Source organism: Natator depressus, chromosome 2 (genome assembly GCF_965152275.1).
Source record: "Natator depressus isolate rNatDep1 chromosome 2, rNatDep2.hap1, whole genome shotgun sequence".
NCBI lineage: Eukaryota > Metazoa > Chordata > Testudines > Cheloniidae > Natator > Natator depressus.
Window position 1 is genome coordinate 240,987,905 of NC_134235.1, and position 20,499 is coordinate 241,008,403.

General features: G+C 43.2%; 1 protein-coding gene across 3 annotated transcripts in view; it reads left to right on the top strand.

Moving 5' to 3' along the window:
• The window catches only part of ADARB2 (adenosine deaminase RNA specific B2 (inactive)), a 425,242-nt gene that overhangs the window by 276,139 nt on the left and 128,604 nt on the right, over positions 1 to 20,499 (top strand). For 2 of the 3 annotated variants that reach the window (XM_074946237.1, XM_074946238.1), the window contains exons 2-3: positions 149 to 235; positions 8,614 to 9,521. In XM_074946237.1, the coding sequence (XP_074802338.1) occupies positions 149 to 235; positions 8,614 to 9,521 (995 nt within the window). The remainder of the gene's footprint in view (positions 1 to 148; positions 236 to 8,613; positions 9,522 to 20,499) is intronic. The other variant, XM_074946239.1, reaches the window with a different exon arrangement.

The window sequence follows — 20,499 nt, forward strand, 5'->3', positions numbered from 1 at the left end:
CAGTCCTACAGCTCTATAATTCTATGAAAATAGAGTTGCCAACATGCCTAATGGGAGGAAAAGAGTACGGTAAAAATCTGAATGTTTTGGGCTTTGGTGAAACCCTGATTTTATAAGTATACATCCTTTTTTTTCCCTTTTGTTCCAGAAAAAGTAAGCATATTGTCAACCTTCATCACGCCCTTCAAGTATTTAAGTCCTGGTGCGGCCAATATGGAAGATGAAGACAATTTAAGTAAGCAGCCTCTCTTCTTCATATAGAGATGAATGATAAAGTGAATTGAAAGAACTGTAGAGTGCGGGTAATTCTGGGAGCCAGGTGATTTAGCAAATATGCAACCGCTGAGACCAATCCTCAGTTCAATGCAAACTTCCCTGGTGCCTGGGGCATGACCTGGTCCCCAGTGAAGATGGGGTTAACCTCAGCTCAGCTTCGCACCTCTTGCACAGATGCTAAAGGAAGGGATATATATTGGGTGTGTAGAGATGGGAGAAAATTCTTATGAGAAGGCAGTGCTAGGGTCATAGGACTGGGGAGTTTCTTTGTTTTTTCTGTTTATATTAATTTATTTTGCTTTATTCTTATATGCATTATCCCTAAAGGAAAAAACTTCCTTGACTGACTCTGTTTCCCCTCACTGTCTTGCATTCTCAGGGATTTTAATGGGAGTTGTGCCTGAGTAAGGTCTTCAGGATCAGGGCCTTTGTTTGAAACATTGCCCTCTCCTTTTCTCTTTGTTAATATTACCTGAAAAAGAAAACAATCCAAGTCTAATGGAATGGGGATCATTCACTAGATTTGGGTTAACTAGATTCAGCTGAAGGGCTGGTTACATGGTTCTCCAACAGCTACTCTTGCTCCTGAGTGGTGGTGCTGAAATATGCTGTACCAATGACTGTTTAGATATAAGCATGTCAGCAGCCACTATGTACTGAAGGAGAAGTGAAGTAATTAAAATGTGAATGAGGCTGGAGGGAATGTCTGTGGTTAGAACTGAATAACCTTAACCCACTCTTTGCGTTTGACACCTCGCAGGGATTACTGCACATCCTCCAGCCTTCTCGTTGTAACATATTTCAAGGCACATAAAACAGAGAGGGAAGCTTTTCAAACCAAATGAACACCTCTTTGCCTTTTAGAATCCCCTACCAGATGGGTACCTCTTCCAGCCAGAAACAATGAAGAGTTGCCCTATTATAACCAGTGGGTGGAGAAAATGGATGATTCTCCATATTGTAGCTAATCTGCCTTGCTTTGGACACGAGGCGGCATGGACTGGAATATTTACTGAAGGAATATGACCCTTTATTGCCCACTGCTGAGTAACACGTGTACATCGTATTGTGCTTTCTGACTGTTGTTAGCACCTTGACTGGCACGTAGAACATAAACTAGCAAAGGCCAAAAAGTCTAGAAAAGCCTTTAAATCCTGGTCCTAAGGAGCGTATGTTTCTGCAATGCTGTATGAGAAGTGCACACAAAAAACATATTATGCACACGATGAGCTGCTGCTGGAATCTCCTGTAGAACGTTTCCTAAATGTGCTACTCAGTTATTTTTGAATAACGTAATAAATTTGTACAAGCCAAACACTGAAAACCCCATTTTCTTATTCCTGCAGCAGTATCCAGGCCTGCTTGCAGTTGCATTGGCTTTAAAGCTGATATTATGGACAACATAAGCTTTGCTTCCTCACAGAGAAATAGCAAATTTCATCTTGTTAGTGAGCATCACACACTAGTCCTCTCCTGGTTCCAATATCCTATAATGACATTGGCAATGACAACAATTTTGTGTATTCGTATGAATTACACACCATTTACTGCTAGGAAAAAAAAGGTCACCTACCCCAATCAAAGAGCTACCAAATGAACTTAGTGACTTGTTCTGAATAGGAGGCTTTATATTGTGCCAGAACTTTCACTACATGGCTGGAGGGGGAGATGCTTTAAGAAGAAATAAATCTATCTTGCAATGATGTACGGTGGTGGCCTGGCTTGTCTATTATGGCTCTTTCAACCCTAATATCCATGGGCTGTATCAAACTGCTCAATCCAATCCAGCTACTGTTGCAGTCAGTGGAAAGATTCCCATTGGCTTCAATAGGAATTGCATCAGAGCCAAAAAGAATATTCCACATCCATTTGGGCCTTGTTTACACACAAACTTGCACCAGTTTAACTAAAGATGTCTTTACTAAAGGTACAAGTCTTAACTGCAAGTCTGTGTATAGATACTCATATTTTGGTTCAAGGGGTGAAATAACCTGATAGACAGAAAAACATCTTCAGGCCACTTGGCTCCTTTAAAATGCCATCTCTGCTGGACTCAACGTCAGTCACAAAGGAAGAATTCATCTGAAACCTTATGGCAAAACTCTATCCTACAACATCATTCCCATAAGCCAGATGCCAATGTCATCTATGGTAGCCAGGCTCCACACAGTGTGATCCTGCTGCTGGGTTAGGGGAAGTCTTCAATGGCTGTACCAACATAATGCCATTACCCTGGATCAAGGAGCTAGCTTTTTGGTTTTAGTCATAGAGACGCACAGACCTTCTCTGTGCAAGCAGCAATGGATACGTTTCCTGTTGGATCAGGCCCTATAAGACCATGATACACATATATTTTTGGTGATTGTGCAGACACTAGAGCCCTGAAAGACACTGAAGTACATATTTAACTATGAGCATATTGGCCAAGATTCTCAAAAGTGTCTAGTGATTTGGGGTCTCTCCATTTTTTGGATGCCCAATTTGAGACACCTTAAGGGAATCTGATCTCCAGAAAATGCTGAGCACCACCCTTTGAAAATCAGGCACCTTTAAAGCATCTCAAGCAGCCCAACGTGGAGGAACCGAAATCACTCGTCACTTTTGAAAATTTTAGCCATTGACTTCAGTAGCCTTTCTCATGAGCTTAAAGCTGAGTATGTATTTAGGCCCTGATTCATGAAAGCACTTAAGCAGGGACCTATGCCAAGCTCTATTCAGAACAGCGCTTAAGTACACATTTAACTTTATGCATGTGCTTAAGTGCTATTCTGAACAGGGATGCTTTCCTGAGTCAGAGCCTAAATGCTGCACTGGATCAGGGCCAAAAGTTATGTAAATAAATTCCCTAATTGGTAAGAACTGTACTAGTGCTTAGGCATGTTGTAGTTATTACAGACAATAGATGACTCAGTGGTAGGAAAATTTTCAGTATGGAGGTGCTAAAGGAAACAACATTCACCTTTCACAAGTTCCTCCATAAATTCTCAGCTTTAATTTTAAGCAAAAAACTGGCACAGTTGTCGGGGAAACAATAGGAGACCCTTTAAAAGGATTTTTATAAACTGCAAATGCAGCCATTCTACAGCGTATTGTTATAATATCCTTTGGGGTGAATTATAATATGGTTTTAAACCACATACACCTTGCAAGTTAGGAAGGATTTGATCATCAACAAAGAGAATATGAAATGTTTTTTTTCCTCTTAAGCATAATTCATATATATACATCTAACTGGTAGTTAAAAGTGTGTGTAGTTTTGATTTCTACTGTTAGCTACAAGTTTATTATACCAACTTCAAGAATATGGATCTGAATATAATTGATTTCTGCAAATCTCCAGCAAAAGAATTTTTGTTTCTTTTTTTGAGATTTGGTAGTTTATGAAAAGGTTGGTTGGTTGGCTGGGGAGATTGCCCTACAGTGCTGTTGATATACTAGTTGACTGGAACACAGGTCTCCTGAGTTTGACCTCCAGATCGTACCTATAGTTTTTGCTGTGAAATGCCTCATTTTCAAGTATGTCAGAAATGATGGAAGTGAATCCCTTTAACCTCTGTGGTCAATACAATGGAGATGGACAGCAAATAACATGCTCTGTGTGAGGAGGTCAAATGGGGGCCAGATATTAAAATGCAGACCGCAAAAAATTAAAAATAAACCTAACCTTCACTGTTCAAAATGCAACAGTAGCAATCTTGGGATTCCTAAACATTTCTAAAGATAATATTACCTTGTGACCCTCTTGTATCTAGGCAATCATTCCTTATTCCTTAGATCTTCATATAATAGATACCTTGCAATTATCTCAGATGTTTATTTGTTGTGATTTGTTTTTAAAAGATGTTTGCCATAGTGAAGCTGCCACATTTCCTTCCCCCCCCCCCAAAAAAAAAAAATTTGGCAGCAGAATAACCTTCAACAGGAACAATATTATCTCTTCAAATGTAGCGTGGAGTATCGGATGGCTAGTTCTTCAGAGCCCTTATGACCCAGAGACATAGGCAGTGTCATTATTAGTGATGCATTATAGTTCTGAAAAGCTCTTGATGATGCAGACTCTCCAGGTTAACTCTACTGTGCATAATGACCAGATAGGAGAGAGAAATTAAACGAGATACAGAAGAGTGAGGGGGAAAATGCACAAATAAATACATTTGATAAGTGTTCTCTTTTCTCCCATTCAATTGTTGTAGCAAAAATAAGATTGCAATATAAAGGATAAAGGCCTTCACTTGCTTGTTCAGTCTGAAAAAGAATGACAAGTAAAGTTATCTGAGGAGATCTTACAAGGCAAAATCAGATTTTTTTTTTAATCTGTCAGAATAAAATTAAAATTCTTACTATAAATCTGTATTTTTTTGTTTCTTCTTTTCCAAAAACATACAATTTCATTATGCTGCAAACTTTTCAACTTAGGAGCACTACATTTGATTATAATTTTTTAATCAAATATAGATAATGTATTTTGGAGACTCAAGAGCCAAGTCATTCTGAGAGATAACAAGGATGAAAATGATCCACCGTTTTGCATTTTTCCCCATGTGCAACCTCTGACTTGCCCCTTTCCTTTTAGTGTTTTTCATTTCTAAAATTGCTTGTGATTGTTCTATTATGGCTGCTTACAGTATTTATCTAATGTAATTTGGTGTCATTTGCCTGCTTTGTCTGATTTTCATGAGAGAAGTACATGTGCCACCATTAGAGATGTAATCTTGTGTCTGCTGCACAGAGGTCTCATGAAAGCCACATTTCAAAGATCTCCTATTTCAAAGGTACCTGAAAGTATAAAGTAATTTAGCTTTATCCAACTATTGTTGGATGTCATGCAAGTCCATCAGGCATATGGTCTTTCTTAGAAGCTTCACTCCTTTGTGAGAAATAAAGGAACTTTCTGATTGAATTTAGGTGGCCACTAATTTATATGACATGAATGACAACTGGCCTGATTCTGCTCTCTTTGAAAGCAATGGGGAATTTAGCTATTAACTGGAATTTCAGGATCAGGCCCTATGTATGATTTAAGGTTTGTCTGGCCTAAGGTAATTTGCATCACCATCTACCTCAGTGTTAGCCCATAAGGTAAGCATACTGCACCAGTGCTAAACAAGGTCTGTGGACGGTGCTAATATAAATCACTCCAATAATTTTTGGTCCCAGCGCCATCTCACACTGCTGTCACACAACTACACTGAGGGTTTACACTGGCATCACTGTATTTGTCTAGTTGCATTGGTGAAAAAAAAAATCATAGCCCACTACTCCACAACCAACCAACAACCCAGGATAGATAGTGCCAGAGACAAAACTTTTAGGGCACGCAGGGAATGTTTATTTTTGGTTCATTGTGTTTGTGAAGGTGAAGGACAAACTGTCTCCGTTCACAAAGCCATGGAGCAAGGATTATAAAATAAAATAAAAAAACAGATGGAAAAAGACAATATGAATTATAAATACAAATAACCCTCTGAGTTTTCCTATTCAGTGGTGCATAATCAATACAAATTCTTTTCAAATCTGTATATAGTGTGAAACAAAAGCTATCTTTCTTTTCATGCCTCCTGGCTTCAATATTATTATGTACAATAATTGGGTCCGTAAAAACCCTATTAGGAAAAGAGAGAGAAGAGGTGTTAAATACAGAACCAACCCTACTTCCCTTAGAAAAGCGTATCTGAGGCAAAATGTTTCACAGCTTTTAAACAAGAAGGGATCTTCAAAGAAGGATAGTTCAGCCTTAGGAAGGTGGTGCTATCTATGGAAAACCAGCCATGGTGGAAAATGGTTAGCTATTTCAATGGCTCAGGAAAATAAGACACAGTTAAGGCTGACTTGTTCCCCCTCCTCAATTCAGAGCTTCCATAAATGGGTTTGAACCCTAGGAGAAGAGACCAAGTTATCTCTGATCATGTCTTATGAACATGACCTTTTCAGTGGCTCGTTTCCAGTGAGGCTGTTTTTATAGCTATCATATTTTATATGGCTGAACTTTATATGGCAAGATTTTTCTTTTTCTAATTTGACTTCTTTTTTTTTTCACTTTAGAATGTAAAAAATGAGCTAATCACTAAGGCCGTGATTTAGCAGCCCATGCCCATCCCTACCAAGCAATGCACTTAAGCACCCTGTGACTTTAATGAAACTCAAACATAGGCTTGAAGTTTAGCATGTGCTGAAGTGCTTTGCTGAGTTGCAATCTCGGTGTTGCAAGATGTTGTGCACATAGGGACCCCTGCACGCACAGTAAGTCCCATTGGCCTCAGTGGGTATGTCTATACTGCACTTAAAAACCCATGGCTGGCCCATGTCAGCTGACTCAGGCTTGCAGGGCTTGGCCTAAGGAGCTGTTTAACTGTGGTGTAGACATATGGGCTCAGGGGCCCCACAAAGAGGAAGGGTCCCAGAGCCCAGGCTCCAGTCTGAGCCCAAATGCCTATAATGCAAATAAACAGCCCGATGAGCCCAAGCCCCACAAGCCTGAGTCAGCTGAAACAGGACTGTCGTGGGTGTGTAACTGCGTTGTAGGCCTACCCGGTGGGGCTCCACACAGGAATCCACCCTCACAGAACAACCTGCAGGACTGGGACCTTATTGTATTGATGGAAGAAGTTGTTCAGAGTTTAATCAAATACCAGGATTTGACCCATTGCTGTTTGGAATACGAAGCAGACACTTCATACACCCTTGGGGAATTTGCAAGTGTTAAATAACTGCAGTCAGGTTCCCCTATAATTCTCTGAGGACTCATATGTGTCCGTAAGGCACAGCCGGAGCTGGGAGCGGTGCAAAGTTACAATGCTCCAGCAGAAGCTCCTCCTGCCCTTAGCAAACAGCTAGCTTCCCACGCCCCTGCACAGCCTCACAGCTTTGTCATCCAGAGGTTAGGGGAGGCAGCATCATGGCCACACTCCTTTGGGTCGTGCACCTAGGGGAATCAGGAGGGAGTGGTCTCTGCACTCCGCTGAACACAGGGACTATAACTTAGCCAGGTCCTTATGCAGATTTCCCATAAGTCACAGCTGATGAAATATAGGCAGCCAGGCATAGCGATGCTCTGCTTTGTGTCAGGGATCAGACTGGCAGCTGGTCAGCCCCTTGATCTGGTCCAGCACCAAGCAAACTTCGATTGGACCAGAGAATATGGCCCACTACATTTTGACTTCTAGAGGAATAAGAAGGGGATACATTTAAATGTACTAGTCAGAGATGGCAGCAGTACAGTGAATCGCTTCGTGACCGAGCAATATGGTTTTCATTGTTGCTCGTTTTTTCAGTTTGCTACCAACCAAGCCCCAAGGATGCTTAAACTTGGTTGGCTCAGACTTGGTTCTCAGTTACACTGTACTACTGCACTGAGGTCAGCGGCGATGCAGGAGCGTAGCTGAGAGCGGAATGTGGTTCATTAGCTCTGTGGTTAGAAAATGCTCCCTCTATCTTCCCCCTGCCCCACCACCAACAGTCCCTTGCTGTAGGTGCTCTTTCCTATTGCTTTTCTTTGACATAGCTCATCCTTTACATCAGTAATTACTGCCATCGTGCAGCTCTGGTTTCTCCAAGCCTGATTTGCACTGATCTAATATTTTTGCATTATTAGTTATTGCTGTTGCAGTCGCAAAGAGCACCTGCGATTGAACTTGACAGGAAAAATCTCACTTATTAAAACAAGGATCTTAGCCCCGGAGAATAGACTAGAACAAATTAGAGCCTCAAATACCGGAAAAGGATGTTTGATCATCTCTTCGTCTGGGTTTGTGATGTAAGTAATACAAAGGTCTGTGTTGTGGCTACAGCTGATCAATTTACTCACTGAAAATAAATTATTCAGTGAATTTGCCCATTTTTCTGTTTGTGAATCATTTGTGAATCAATTCTGATTTGTAGCAACATTTGCTCTTTGTAAGCATTGGCCTATGTGGCTAATGTGAACAGATTTCAGCACAGGGCACTTGAGAAACTATTCACTTTTACTATTAATTATCCATTTTGAGTGTTCATTTAAGTAACATGGCAGCATTTGTGCTACCTCATCGGATAACAGAAACTCTTTAAAAAGTGGCTATGACTAATACACATCAGGAAGGAGTTCTTGGACCAATAATCATTCATGACATTCTAGGAAGTCATCAATATTGTAATAGATAAACCAGTCACCATCCAAATACTCATGAAGAACTATTAATATGACCCTACAAATATCAGCCCAGTGAACCCAGTGAACGGGCCAGGCTTATTCATGAAAATATCTGTGAATCTCTTTTCATGCGATTCTCCAGCTCTAGCTTGACGTTAGATTTCTTGATGGCAAGAGTAATGTGGGGTTTTCTGTTTGTTTACTGACAGGTACCAGCAGTGCAGAAGTAAAGGAAAACCGAAATGTTGGCAACCTGGAGGATCATCCGATATCCTCTAGTGACAGGTCAAAAGTGGGCACACCTAGCATTAAAAGGAAAAGACCTTTAGAGGAAGGCAACAGTGGCCATTTCTGCAAACTCCAACTCATCTGGAAGAAAGTCTCGTGGTCAGTGACACCAAAGAATGCCCTGGTCCAGCTACATGAACTTAAACCAGGTTTACAATACAAAATGGTTTCCCAGACAGGACCAGTGCATGCTCCAGTCTTTGCTGTTGCCGTAGAAGTAAATGGGCTTACATTTGAAGGTACAGGACCCACGAAAAAGAAGGCCAAAATGCGAGCCGCAGAACTAGCACTGAAGTCTTTTGTTCAGTTCCCAAATGCATGTCAAGCTCACTTTGCCATGGGGAACTGTTTTAACCCGTCCACTGACTTTACATCTGACCAGGCAGACTTTCCAGACACTCTGTTCAAGGAGTTTGAACCGTCTGCACACAGCGAGGACTTTTCGGTCTATAACCCGGTTAATAATGAATTGCTTTCCACTGCTTATCGGCATGGCAGGTTACTCTGCCACACATTGGATTTAATGGGCCACGCCAAGCAAAACAAGCACAAGATGGCATCCACAGCTGAGAGCGAAAAGAACCCAGTGGTGTTGCTAAATGAGCTGCGATCGGGACTGAGGTATGTCTGCCTTTCGGAGACTGTGGAGAAGCAGCATATCAAGAGTTTTGTGATGGCAGTGAGAGTGGATGGGAGAACATTTGAAGGCTCAGGACGTAGCAAGAAGCTGGCAAAAGGCCAAGCAGCACAAGCTGCGCTGCAGGCCCTCTTTAACATTCGGCTGCCCAGTCACATTCCCAGCAGGAGTAAATGTAACCATTTGCCACAGGTGAGAGTTCTCAGGTAGCTGCTACCAAAGGGGAGGAATTCTTAAGATTAATGTGATTGTTAATGTTCTTGCTGTGGTTCATGAGTGATCGTACGTACCATTCTTCCCACTTATAGAAAGTACCATATTACAGCAAACCCCTTTCTTCACAGAAACAGCCTTAGGCCACACACAAAGGCCTGTATATGTGCTTACCTGAAAATCATTAGGAGCAATTTACAGGCTTTTCCATAAGATGGATGGATGAACATGGGAATGTCAACATTTCAGCTTACCAGAAATAATTATTGTATTGACACACGTAATGAAGGTACTTTTTGTAATGATACAACATTCTTGTAAGAAAGGAAACCGTAAGTAAAAGCTAATGGGATATCCTGTTTCTTTTCTATAAAGTTGCACTTTCCCGAGGGGAATACCATTCTGAAGAGTTGCTAGTGACAAGGAATGTGCCTTTTCTCAAGCCTGATCTTTAGACAATTCTGCCACTGGCAAAGCTGATAGATAGATAGATATGTGTATATACCTATAATAGATATACATATGTAGTGTGACAAAGCTCCTCCTCTATCTTGGTGGGTCTTGCGCTTATTGGCGGATTTGCTCACCTTGGAGCTTCATGGCAGCCCTCAGTTTGGCCGTTTTCGTGAACCCACAGTCCAGGTCAAATCCTCCTGTGTCTGATCAGGAGTTGGGAGGTTTGGGGGGAACCCAGGCCCACCCTCTACTCCGGGTTCCAGCCCAGGGCTCTGTGGAATGCAGCTGTCTAGAGTGCCTCCTGGAGCAGCTGTGCGACAGCTACAACTCCCTGGGCTACTTCCCCATGGCCTCCTCCCAACACCTTCTTTATCCTCACCATAGGACCTTCCTCCTGGTGTCTGAGAATGCTTGTACTCCTCAGCCCCCCAACAGTCCGTATTCTCACTCTCAGCTCCTAGTGTCTCTTGCTCCCAGCTCCTCAGACGTGCACCACAAACTGAAGTGAGCTCCTTTTTAAACCCAGGTGCCCTGATTAGCCTGCCTTAATTGATTCTAGCAGCTTCTTGATTGGCTGCAGGTGTTCTAATCAGCCTATCTGTCTTAATTGTCTCCAGAAGGTTTCTGATTGTTCTGGAACCTTCCCTGTTACCTTACCCAGGGAAAAGGGACCTACTTAACCTGGGGCTAATATATCTGCCTTCTATCACTCTCCTGTAGCCATCTGGCCTGACCCTGTCACAGCAGATAGATACATATAGATATGTGTGTGTATATATATAGATATATATCTATATAAATAGCAGCTGTGTTTGTCAAGCTTCTAACAGAGAGAGGATTGCAAAGATTCATACATTTCTTGGATGTAGTGGTGATATAGAGATAGATGGTGAATATGTAGATCAGAGGCCTATGTCTTGTGAATCAAACTGTGATGGGCTGTCACATGCCAAAGACCATCATGGTGCTATATTCTCACACTTGTATGATTTTGCTGGGTTCAAAGAAACTGATGTTTTCTGGATGTGGAGGAGTCCTACAGAGGTCCGAGTGATTGCACAGAATTGTACCAATAGTTTTACTGTACTAGTGCTGGATTCCGCTGCCTGAATTCACTAATGCTATGGAGCATGCTATGCTGTGCTACATGAAACTGTCTGCATTACAAAGGGAAACCAGGGGCGCCGCTTGTTCAGGGAAAGCCCCTGGTGGGCCAAGCCAGTTTGTTTACCTGCTGTGTCTGCAGGTTTGGCCGATCGCAGCTCCCGCTGGCTGCAGTTCACTGTTCCAGGCCAATGGGGGCTGCGGGAAGCAGCGCGGGCCAAGGGACGTGCTGGCTGCCCTTCCTGCAGCCCCACTGGCCTGGAGCGGTGAACCACGGCCAGTGGGAGACATGATCGGCCAAACCTGCACATGTAGCAGGTAAACAAACTGGCCCAGCCCACCAGGGGCTTTCCCAGAACAAGTGGCGCCCCTAATTTGAGAACCACTGAGCTAGAGGTTAAAACAGAAGCTTGGGAATCAGGAGACCTGAGTTTCATTCCCCAATCTGCTGCTGGTTTACTACTTAACGCCAATTCCCCCTCTATCCAATGGGGATGTTACTTTGCAAATTTCTTTAAGAATCTCAAGAGCTACGTAAATAAAAATTAGTAGTAGTTGTTATCATTAGCATTGGTAAATGAGACAGGCTTTCCAAAATAGACCCTGATTTCCATGCCAGTATCCCTTCTAATTTATACCAGCACACTGCATTCCTTGTGAAAGAATCACTTTATTTCAGCAATACAAATATAGAAGAAAACACCACCACCGCAAGCATCATAAATAATAGGGCTTACACTGTGCTTCATGTCCTTTTCAAAATGCTTGGCAAACATTTGCTATTGGATCTTCCTGACAGCACTCTTCTTAATAGGAAGAGTCTATACTTTGGTGCTGCTCAGATTCCAGTGCTCAGGCTAGTGGCATGGGGCTCTTTTGCATTCAGCTGCAGCCAGTGATAAGACTATCATCAGCATGGACTCCTAGGGTATGTTTTGCAGAATCACTCAGTGTTGGTCTAACTCTGCGTCCATTTGAAGTCACTAGGAAGGTTACCATTCTTCACATGCATAGCAAATCTCCCCTACACAGTTTCCTACACTAACCACCTTTGATCATGTGTATAGTAATGTTTACTTTTCTGAGGCATCAACCCAGGGCCCATCCATACTTTTTCAAGGATGTTTCCTTCTTGTCAATAGAATGTGCAGAATAATCCCAGATGCCTTTGTGCTTATGGTTATAGATTACTTTGCTACCCACAGAGAATTTTGCTGGAGTATCAGCAGATGTCTGCTGTGTATTAACAACTCCATTGGAGGTAGAAGCTGATTTGTCATATTCTGAAATGACACCAGCCTGCATCATTACCTGTCTATACGACAGGGTGTACCATTCCCTAAGTAGCTGGTCCCATGATCATCTTCCAACCATGGGCGCCGGAATGGGTGTGGGCCAAAGGGCCACGGCCCTCCCATTTTTGAAAGTGGACTTTTTGCCATGGGCCTGGCCCCCTGCCCTCCTCTTTCCCCCAAGGCCCCACCCCCTGCGAAGGCCGGAAGCTGGAGCCCGGCACAGGTAAGAGCAGCCTGAGGAGCCCATGGCCTAGCTACAGCTCTTCGGCCCCTGAGGCCCTACCCCCTGGCCAGGCCGGAAGTCAGAGCCAGGTCGCTGTAAGAGCCATGTGGGCAGCTGTGCGGAACCACGGACCCTGCACCTGCTCTGGGTGGAGGGTTTTGGGAGGTGGAGGGGGCAGGAACACTGGCCAGTAGCTGCTCTCTGGCCCTCCCCCCACCCCGGGTAGGTGGAGGGGCCCGGGACCTCCAGCCCAGCTCCAACCTCTGGCTTGGCCAGGGGGTGGGACGTCGAGGGGAAGAGGAGGGGCAGGGTGGGACCACAAAGGGGGCAGGGCCTCATGCCCCCCCCTTTTAGGACGAATACATCGCCCCTGTTTCCACCTGGATTGTACATCTTGCATGGCTCAGGAATTGTATATCTTCCTCTTGTGTCTTTTCTTCTTTCCTTAGACCCACTCCACCCCCCAGCTTAATCTTCCTATGCTTCTGGAAGTGAACATGGTAATGAAAAGATGTCAGTGAACTCTCTCTGTCAAACTTTCTTTTGGGTTGTTATATATTGTGCCACCAATAGACTAGTCAGGCACTTTTAATGCCAGCATTCAACATGTCAGCTCAAGGTACCATTAGTACATTGTGATTTTTTTTTCTGACATCCCACTAATCATGTCTACCAGCAGTGACTCATACTGTTCACTAAGGGTCTGATCCAAATCCCACTGAAGTCAATAGGAATCTTTCCACTGATTTCACTGAGTTTTGGATCAAGCCCTAAATCCACTGGTACCTTCGTCTGTCCAGGAGGATCATGAGTTAGCTCTTCCAGCACCCTTCTCTGTGTTCTTCCTTGCTGTGCACAACTGGCTATTGTGTTAACAGAAGTGGTGGCAACTGACAGTAAGAATGTACTCAGGAGCAGCTGTCCCATGAGCTGCTTAAAAAGGTACATTCTTTCTCTCCATCCTGTTCTATCTTGCCCATTGCTCAGCCATCTCTTCAAGCAGTTTGAACCCATTTCCCTTACTAAAGTAACATCTACACTTCGAGCTGTGCTCTGATTGAGCTAGCACATTAAAAAGTGTAGCCACAGCGGCAGGAGCAGCAGGAGGGGCTAGTCGCCCTGAGTGCATACCTATCTAAAACGTCACTTATTCTGCATCCATGTCTGCTGAGGAGCAGGAGGGAGTCCTGAAACCTCAATCGCTTTGAGACAATACCTGAATTTTCAGCTCCTTTTCTTTTCAGAAGAAGCACCAGCTATTCCCCTAACTCACCAATCACTCTTTTTCTGTGCTTTCTCTTTTTTTGTATGGAGATCAGGATACTGACTCATTGATCCTTGGGATGGGCAAACCAAATCAGATATAATCAGGATCAGCTACAGGAGTCACCAAAAAAATCATATATTTTGTGAAATTCAAATATAAATGGCCCCCCCACTGCATTCCATTTTTGCATATCTTTGCACTACAAGCAAAATTCTGCCGTTGACTTCTCTGGGACCTTGATTTTTGAGCCATTCGTGTCTGCAGCCTGACTGGAAGCAGGAAGTGCCAGACGTCATGTGAGTCTGTACTTGTGCTATTTCTAGCCCAGTTCTGCTGCCCCTAGTGCAGTGGTCCCCAAACTGTGGGGTGCACCCCCCTAGAGGGGTGCACAGGAAGGTTTACGGGGGTGCCCAGCAGGTTCTAGGCCAGCCCCCACTGGGGGTGGGGAGGGAGCGCCGCTCGGCTCCACCCCCAGCCCAGCTCCGGCCCCAGCAGCAGCTCTGCCCTCATTCCCTCTCTGCGCCCAGGCCAGCTCTGTCTCTAGCCCCAGCTCCTCCTCCATCCCCAGTTCTGCCCTCAGCTGTGCCTTCAGCCCAAGCTCCTCTGCTGAGCCAACTGTGCAGTAATTGAGGGGGAGCACGGACAGAATCCATTACTGGTAAGGGCGCGGTGGGGGGGGTGCAACAGGAAAAGTTTGGGCACCACTGCCCTAGTGGTTTGCAGTATTTTATCAGTGTTTGGAGAGAAGCATCAGAGCTTTCCAGGCGCTTAGTTGCATGGAATCTCAGAATCTTTTGAAGTTTGTGCCATTCTCTGACCACTCACTGAACAAATGAGCAAAGGTGCTTTGATGTAAAAGGGGTCTCTTAGGGGAAAGCTCCTGGAGCCACATTCTTCAATCTGTACTATCCTCCTTCCTCAAGGCCTGATCCTGATAGGTGCTGCAAGTACAGGATGCCTATTGAAGCCTCCAGAGTTGTGAGGGTTTATCCTCTGTCAGGATCAAATTCCCTAGTCACAGCACTGAAGTCTAGTCCTTGATCAGCTGTTCTCAATAAGCCTTTTCTCAGGCAAAACAATTAAGTGCCAGAATAAAGAAATTAGGGCAGCTGAAATCCTCAGGAGCAGTCATGACCTAACTTGCCTCGGCAGCTGCCTGCCCTACCAAGTATCTACAGAGACTGAAGTGTGCCTCTGTTCTCAGCAATGGCTTAAACCTTATCTGTTAACCTGGGCCAAAGCTAAATATGTTGCCACTCCACCTGAGGGCAGGACATAAATGCAATCAATGGTCTGAATCAACATGGAATATGTTGGTCATGGTGTCCAAGCAACCAGAGAGGGTCCACTGAATCACCCAGCAGAGTCCAAGTGGAATGAGAATGGAAACATTTCATGAAAAAATCATCTCCTTTCTCTCAATCACTGAATGTTGCCCCTTGTTTACCATTGCACTTGGTCTTGACTCATATGACCCAGAAATGAAGATCACTCCTTGGCCTATCAACTTTTATGGGAGCCTGAGGGTTGGTTGTTGTTGTTTTTTTCTTAAAAACTGTGATTCCTACTCCAAAATAGGAGTTAATAGTGAAAAATGCTGACACGACCTTACCAAGTCCGCACTAGTGAGAACCCAGTATATTCCCTGTCGAGAAACTGTGGGATAATTGTAGGCTTTTCTAGTGCAGTGTGCTCTTTTCAGAACCATCAAGGTGACCCCCAACTGCACCTGACCAGTTTCCAGATTGTTTTTCTAATCTTATACTCCTCCTAATCTATCTCACTCAGTGTAAACAGCATTCAACTGCTGAGAAGCAAAACCATTAATTAATATTGCCATAACAAATTAGTAATAGAGGGTGCTCGGATTTCAAATGGACATACATTAAAAATGAATAGGTGTGAAAATCGCATTCACCCTCTTTGACATTGTTTAACTCTGCTCGTGCTGGTTTATATCAAGTGGAATCCAAAGGATGAGCTGCTAGTTTATGTGTTTAAACATAACCTCATGTGATTGTGCATTGTCTGTGTGTCACTACAAAGAAGCCGAGAAGACTGGTTTTTATTCTGCAAATGAGGCTAACAGTTTGAATCCAGTTAAATCCCATGTTTGCCTAAAGCCTCATTTACAGTCCAGAGCAATCTGAGTATCCCCTTTGTACTGATCCTTTACACTGTGCAGGTCAGGGATTCCTATTAGTCAACTTAAGTAACATCTTAGCACACAGGGTCATGTGGAGAATAATCACTATGTATGGAAAAGACCAATTGCTCATTCCCTCTGAACCATTTCCCGACAAAGCCCTGTTTCTCTCTAAGCTGCAAAACGGACTTCATTTTCACGTTGGATCAGTTGTTCCCATTCCTCTCCTTTATTTCTCTAACCATCCTTGCTGCCAGCTTCCTTGCAGTCATGCCCTCACACCAGTGATGCAATTAAACCAGGGCTCAGGTTGTCAGGGATAGATATGATTCTGGTGCGAAGTGAGATGGCATGTAGCTGGCAATGTGTTCTCCGAAGCTGTTCCAATGTGCCTTATGTGAACAGCTTTGTCCAGTCAAATGACCAGGCAGAGTGTTTTAACCGTCTCCACCCCCCATTCTATACAAAGGCAGCAGATAAGGACTTGTGATGCGCCTAACAGAGAGGCAAAGTGGGTAGGGAGGACTGGACAAATGCTGCTTGAGTTTAAAGCACCTGTCATCAGCACACACACTCTATGTGGGGAAAGTTGCTTTTCATATAACCACAACCGTGGCCAGTTGCGACATTTATAGGATTACCGTTTCTTAATGTAGAGCAACTGAAATGGAGCCAGCTTGGTGACACAGCAGTAGTGGACTAGGTATTAGTAGTAGTGTATTTGTATTGCAGTAATACCTCAGAGCCCCCCTTATAGACCAGGACTCCATTGTGCTAGGTGCTGTACAAACACAGAGCAAAAAGATGGCCCCTGCCCCAAACAGTTTACCATCTAAGTGAGAGACAAGGTGGGTTAGGTAATCTCAACTTCTTTGGTCCAATAAAAGATATCACATCACCCACCTTGCCTTTCTAATATCCTGGGACCAACACGGCTACAACAACACTGCAAACACTTTAAGTAAAAGACAAGAGACAACAGGTGAATACAGACAGACAGATGGGGGGAACATGAGAACAATGTAGGAAAATTAGATGAAAGAAAAGTGAATGCTGAAGGGTATCTAGGGAAGCAGGACATCTCTGGGCATGGCACATTATCTTGCTGAGGTAGCAGTGTCAATTTGAGGCAGGAGGGCATGTATTTTATATTGGAAGTGTCAAAAAGGTAACCACCAGCTGTTGAATGAATTAAAGAAGCCTGGGGCACAAAGCGCCCAGGCCAAGAATGTCCAGCCAAAGCAGCATGTCAAAACTCTACATAAACAGAGCTAAATATGGCCGTGGAGGTCTGGTTGTCAAAGGAACCTGTCCATGCCGTTTGTGACATTTAAAATAGCATTCCATAGGTATCACCCAGACAAAGTGGTTTGATGGATCCAGCTGGGTGACCAGATGTCCTGATTTTATAGGGACAGTCCCGATTTTTGGGTCTTTTTGTTATATAGGCTCCTATTACCCCCCACCCCGTCCCGATTTTTCACACTTGCTGTCTGGTCATCCTAGATCCAGGAATCTGTTTGCTGCGCCTCTGATGGATGACTACCCTCACTGCCCATTCTGTTCATGCTTTGGGATGCTCTGTCATCTCTCATTTTTCTTCCCACTGGGTGTACGGTTTCCTTCCGACCACCTATCTCCCCAGTCTCCTTCCCCAGATGTTCTGTGCCACGGTTCTCTCCCCCAGCCCTCTGCTGCCAATATCTGCACAGAGAGGGAAGAACTGCGGCAGTAACCTGTAGCAGAGATGCTTTAAACTCTCCCCTGCTCATAGCGCCCTCTACAGGAGAAGATTCTAATTGGGCTGCTCGTGTGCTTAAAGTTAAGCATCTGTGTCAATCTTAGCATCATCTCGGTGTCAGACCGAATGCCACAAGGTGCTTAAACTGACAAACTGGGATAGAGGAGTTTGGGAGGGTGAGATAGCAAAACCAGACAACTTAGCAGAGAAGCATAAGGCTTAGTGTACCACTTACCTAACAAATGCCAGATGGTTAGTGCTTTGTAATAATAATTAATAATTAATGGTTCATGGGCATTTGTGGCTCTTTATAAATCATATTTATATCTTCCAGGGGAAAATGTACATGAACTAAAGCAATATTTTTCTCAGCTATAAAGACCTTATCTTCCCCACTAGCAGAAAAGATCCATAGCTTTCTAAAAGACACTAGTAAAATGATGGATGCTCAGTTTTTCTTTGATAATTAAACTGAAGACCTCTTTGTGATGGAAGCATATGTAGAATTATTGTCAAATGACTTGTCTGCCAGTGAATGCTGGGTGCTGGCTGCTCTGGTAGTGTAATTTTTAAATCATTATTCCATCCATCCATCCCAGCAGCCAGCATTTGCTTTCTTCTCCTCAGAATGTATATTATTTATTAAGTGAGGATAGGAAGACACAGTATGGACCCTGCTAACTTTCCCTATTTACTAGTCTGAACCAAACTCTCCTATCCAGGGAGCTGATGATGGGGATTACCTGACTTGTGGAGAACTATTATTTGTATGAAGCTTTATGGTGAGAGAGTTTGTTGAGAATGATTAGGTCTCGGGCAATGAGCTGGGCTAGTTATTACATGAAAGCTTGAATCCCAGTCCGATGTCATCATCACATAAAACTTCCTTTAAAAGCGAAAAGAAAAGGAGTACTTGTGGCACCTTAGAGACTAACCAATTTATTTGAGCATAAGCTTTCGTGAGCTACAGCTCACTTCATCGGATGCATTCAGAGGAAAATACAGTGAGGAGATTTATATATACACAGAACATGAAAAAATGGGTGTTATCATACACACTGTAAGGAGAGTGATCACTTAAGATGAGCTATTACCAGCAGGAGACCGGGGGGGAGGGGGGAGAAGAAAACCTTTTGTAGTGATAATCAAGGTGGGCCATTTCCAGCAGTTAACAGGAACGTCTGAGGAACAGTGGGGGGTGAGGGGGGGGAAATAAACATGGGGAAATAGTTTTACTTTGTGTAATGACCCATCCATTCCCAGTCTCTATTCAAGCCTAAGTTAATTGTATCCAGTTTGCAAATTAATTCCAATTCAGCAGTCTCTCGTTGGAGTCTGTTTTTGAAGTCTTTTTGTTCTAATATTGCGACTTTTAGGTCTGTAAAAGCAGCCACTCTTACAGCTGTCAGAGTCTAAGTTGTTGCTTTTCTGGCTCTGTAAGTGAGCTAGGGACACGTCAAAAAGCTCCTGGCAAGTTGGACCTCATTAAAGCTTCAGCTTCCTCTTGGACTTGTGTCCTTTACATTGTTTATGATCCTTCATTATTATCTATTTAGCACAAGCTATGATCGTTCTGTTCCACTAAATGGGAGATGTAATACCAGCGCCTGTTGTGAGCCTTTCTCTGGCTTGATTCTATACAGACCCTTCTCTGTTTGAGATGGACTGTTAGTCATTCCAAAATTACATTCTTTATCTGTTTATCACTGATAGTCACATCTCGGAAGCCTTAATTGTCCAAACAGCTTCTTCCTTCCAGAATGCAGAGTAGCAATTTGAATTAGGCTACCTCTTGTTTTATGATGACTGACTCCCTCTTGTGGTACTCCTGCCAACTGTATGCGATGCATTCTGCAGCTATGTAATGAGACTGATAAAACAAAATCACAAAGCACCTAGGAATGTTCACCCACTAACATCATTCCGTTACCTGAATATTCAAGTAACTCTCTTTTTAAGATGACATATCATACAAAACAGCAGTCGTGGATCAGTTCATTGTTACAGCCTGGTAGGGAGCTTTCTTAATTGTTTTCCTTTAAAGTCTTTTAAAGTAGAGTTCAGATGTTAGGGTGTCATTCTATCATCGCTTTGGACAAGACCAGCTCCCCGACCCTTTGGCCTCAACCAAACTGCTCATGCAACATTACAGTATAAAAAGGTCTATAATTAAGAATGTATACTGTAGATATATCAAGAGATAGACCATTTGGGTTTATACAGCCCATAAATTATACATTCTATAGCATATATTTAGGTCCTTATTTTTAGGGGGACTGATCGCCAACAAACCCAATTAACTTTGGAGGTGAGTATGCTCAGCCCTCTGAAAGTGAACCTTGGGTATATAAATATATTGTATCCATGTGATCAGTGCATGTACATATGCACAGCTGTAGATACATTTGTTCCAGCTAACCAAAAGTTCAGAACGTATTGTCAGACAGTGAAGGCTTTTGTTGTTCAGTAAATGCTTTCTTTATTTGGATAACCTAGGAGTGGGCACACAGTTTCAAGAGACACAAAATTAGATATACCTAGTTATTTTTCTTTCTCATTTTATGAGATGGATTATGAGAACATTCGTTAAAATAAAATATTTTTCAAAACTATTGAAAAACATAGATGGGAAATAATTTTGTATAATCGTTGTTAATTTTCAGGTGTAGCAAAAATTCTGTTACCAGGATTGGAATTTAGTTGGATTATATGTATGCTTTTTGCA